General features: G+C 52.2%; 1 protein-coding gene across 2 annotated transcripts; it reads left to right on the forward strand.

The window, feature by feature from the left end:
* Nucleotides 1-394: 394 nt before the first annotated feature.
* LOC123442701 lies at nt 395-3,066 on the forward strand. Of its 2 annotated transcripts, XM_045118819.1 has the most exons (3): nt 453-621; nt 916-2,753; nt 2,975-3,066. In XM_045118819.1, exons 2-3 carry the CDS (start codon nt 1,179-1,181, stop codon nt 3,023-3,025), a joined length of 1,626 nt encoding a protein of 541 aa, XP_044974754.1. In that variant the 5' UTR covers nt 453-621; nt 916-1,178; the 3' UTR covers nt 3,026-3,066. The 2 variants fall into 2 exon arrangements, with proteins under 2 accessions (XP_044974753.1, XP_044974754.1); XM_045118818.1 differs by having other exon boundaries at nt 395-621; nt 916-3,066.
* The last annotated feature ends 312 nt before the right edge of the window (nt 3,067-3,378 follow it).

Here is a 3,378-nt window from a genome sequence, read left to right on the forward strand (position 1 = left end):
TTCAACCGCAACCACTTGTCAATTGTTCTATTATTTTATTTTTGCGATATCGTGTGGTCTTCGACGCAGAAAAGATCTTGTAAACTCAACCCGCAAAACATTTGCGTGGCGAGTTTATGGTATCTTTTCCTATCGGAGGCCTCGCCGTACCGCAGAAAGTACGTTCATAAATGTTTTTTTACGGGTGGCGGGTTTTCCAGGTCTAGCTAGAGATGCTCTCAGAAGTTTCATGCAGTAAAAATCGGCCCTGGAAACATGCTCCAAAAAATCCGAACAAATCTTTGAGAAATCCAGGTGAAATTCAATCGAGTTTATTTATACATACACTCCTACCAAGGAGAAAAAAGGAAAGGTAAACGGGGAAAACGCGGTTGCAGGTTGCGAGTTGCGACCCGCAACGAGACGAGCCGAGACCCGAACCCGCTGACGCCACCCCTCTTCTTCTTTGGCTGGCCCGCCCCCCTCCCTCTCCCCCTCTCTCTTCCCCTCCACGCTCCGCCCCCCGCGTCTCCGGCGAGAGCTCAGGCCGCGGCCCCGTCGACCCGCGCACCTTCTCCGGGAGAGCGCCTCCTCCACGGGAACAGCGGCCTCGCGGAAGCTCCCTTCTCCGCTCCTTCCAAGGTCAGAACAGATCAGAGCAAGGCCCCCCCGCTCCTTTTCATTTTCGTCGGCGATTCTTGGGTGCTAGTGAGATTCCCAAGGTTTGCTCCGGCATGATTCGAGAGAAGATTGGTTCCTCCGGGTGAAATTTCTTTAAGCCTGTAGGTATCCAGGGGGAGGAATCGGCTTGCTTAGAACGGGAAGAGGGCTTGTCTGTGGCTCAAGATTTCAGTACTAATTCGTGTGCTGTTAATGGCGTCCGTTCGTTTGAGGATTGTGAGAAGTAACTTCTGTTCCTCGTCGATGAATTTGCAGGTCTGCGGCGTCGGATTGGCCTTCAGCTCGAAGATCTCGATTTTGTTTCCAAACAAGGAAGGGCTCCTGGTCACAAATCTCGATCTGTGGATTGGTGGGCAGAAAGGCTCACCTTTTATGGGGCAACCCCGTGAGAAACCCGTGCCATGACTGGGGCGTCAGGGGAGGAGAGGCAGTAGGAGGAGGAGGTACAGCAGGAGGCAGGAGAAGAAGAGCAGGCAAGGATAGGAAGGACCAAGGAAAAGGAGAGGAGGGAGCTCTCCATGGGAGGAGAGCCCCTCCTCACCTCCCTCTCCATGGAGAACAGCAACAGCCATCCCTGCACCCTCCTCTCCATGGACCCCGCGGGGTCGCACCCGGCCTCGGCCGACTCCTCCGGCGGCGGGGGCGGCGTTAACGGGGTTGGCGCCAGTGCTGACAGGGAACTCTTCATCATTCCGCGGCACGAGTCTGTGCGTCAAGGCCCGCCGGACATTAACGTCCCGCTGTCAGCAGACCCCTCCCCGCCGCCTGTGTTGTGGAGCCTTGACACATTTGACATTTTCGATGTCGGCCTTGGCACGCACACTCATGAGTCTGAGGTTGCGCTGACACTTCCAAAGGCGACTGGCAACGGCAGTGCCGCGGTCGGCGTTGGCGCGAGGAAGTGCGCTAAGAGGGGTGACAGCATTTGGGGAGCTTGGTTCTTCTTCAATCACTACTTCAGGCCTGCACTTGTGGAGAAGGCAAAGGAGAAGGTGACGCGGGACGCATCTGGGAGCATCTCCGGCTTTGACAAGTCCGATCTCCGCCTTGATGTCTTCCTGGTGCAGCATGACATGGAGAACTTGTACATGTGGGTTTTTAAGGAACGGCCTGACAATGCCCTTGGGAAGATGCAGCTCCGGAGTTTCATGAATGGGCATTCCAAGCACGGGGAGCCATCTTTTCCCTTCAGTGCGGACAAGGGCTTTTCAAGGTCGCACCGCATGCAGCGAAAGCACTACCGTGGTCTGTCCAACCCACAGTGCCTTCATGGCATTGAGATTGTGAATTCACCAAACTTGACAGCAGTTCCTGAGGCTGACATGAAGAGGTGGGCTGAACTTACAGGAAGGGAGCTTAATTTCTCAATACCATCTGAAGCCAGTGACTTTGAGTCATGGAGGAATCTTCCAAGCACTGATTTTGAGCTTGATAGGCCACAGCCAGCAGCATCAAAGAGTGTCGCACATACCTCTCATAATAATAATAATCACAAGAAGGCACTGAATGGTTCAGGTCTGAACCTATCTACACCGCCGTCATCAGATGATGGGATGGACCTTTCACCAAAGTGCCACAAACGTCGCAAGGACTTCTTTGGTCATGGCGTAGAAGAGGATTGTGTGATGGCCAATAATTCCTGTTCCGACAGAGAGCAAGAGGTAGAAGTACACACCGGTGAGCCGTCGTGGATGCACGACTTCACTGGCGTGGCAAAGCACGCAAGTGGGCCTGTTACTGCTGCCAAGACGATATACGAGGATGATGAAGGCTACCTGATCATGGTGAGCATGCTCTTATCCGATCCACACAGCGTGAAGGTCACCTGGAGGAACACATTGACGCACGGCGTCGTGAAGATAACATGTGTGAGCACCGCCCGCATGCCCTTCGTCAAGAGGCACGACAGGACCTTCAAGCTGACCGACCCTTCCCCTGAGCACTGCCCTCCCGGTGAGTTCGTGAGGGAAATACCTCTGGCCACAAGGATTCCAGAGAACGCAAGGATCGAGGCGTATTACGACGAGACCGGTACTGGGCTGGAGATCATGGTCCCGAAGCACCGTGTCGGGCCGGAGGAGCATGAAGTTCAGGTTTGCATGAGGCCCCCGCATCTTGGCGACAATGATCTCATTTTATCATAATAGAACAGGAAAGAAAGCAATTTAGCTTCTTACTAGGTCATCCGGTGTCATGCCATGAGACACCGGAACATAGCAGCAAAGCTATCATCATGTCCAACTTATTTGTCTCCCTTAGGCGGAAAATTACCTCCTCCCCTGTTAATTCCCCTCTGTACTTTCTTTCTACACAGGTGTTACATCACTACATTGGTGGTGATCCCCTTGACTATTCCTTTCTGTGAAACATGGCAAAGCTAATAGTAGTATATATTCTGTCCCTGTATATTCCGAGGATCGGGTTCATAATAATGTGGACAGCTACTACTAATGAGCAGAGTCTGTCGACATCGCTGTTGTACTCAATCAATGGTCCTAGGCATCTTAGCATGTATCGGACTGTATAGGTATGACCTGGATCGCTCTCGGCATAAATGGGAACTTAAGATTCTCGGTTTCATTCTTACTTGGGCGATGCTGTGTGAGCAAAGAAGAAGGTGTTTGCACATGTTTGCAGTACAATGGTATATTTGCCGAGACTTGATAGAGTATCTTTCTTGACTGACATGTGTCTGAAATATTAGTGATGATCAGAGCT

The sequence above is a fragment of the Hordeum vulgare genome, chromosome 3H (assembly GCF_904849725.1).
Source record: "Hordeum vulgare subsp. vulgare chromosome 3H, MorexV3_pseudomolecules_assembly, whole genome shotgun sequence".
Classification (NCBI taxonomy): Eukaryota; Viridiplantae; Streptophyta; class Magnoliopsida; order Poales; family Poaceae; genus Hordeum; species Hordeum vulgare.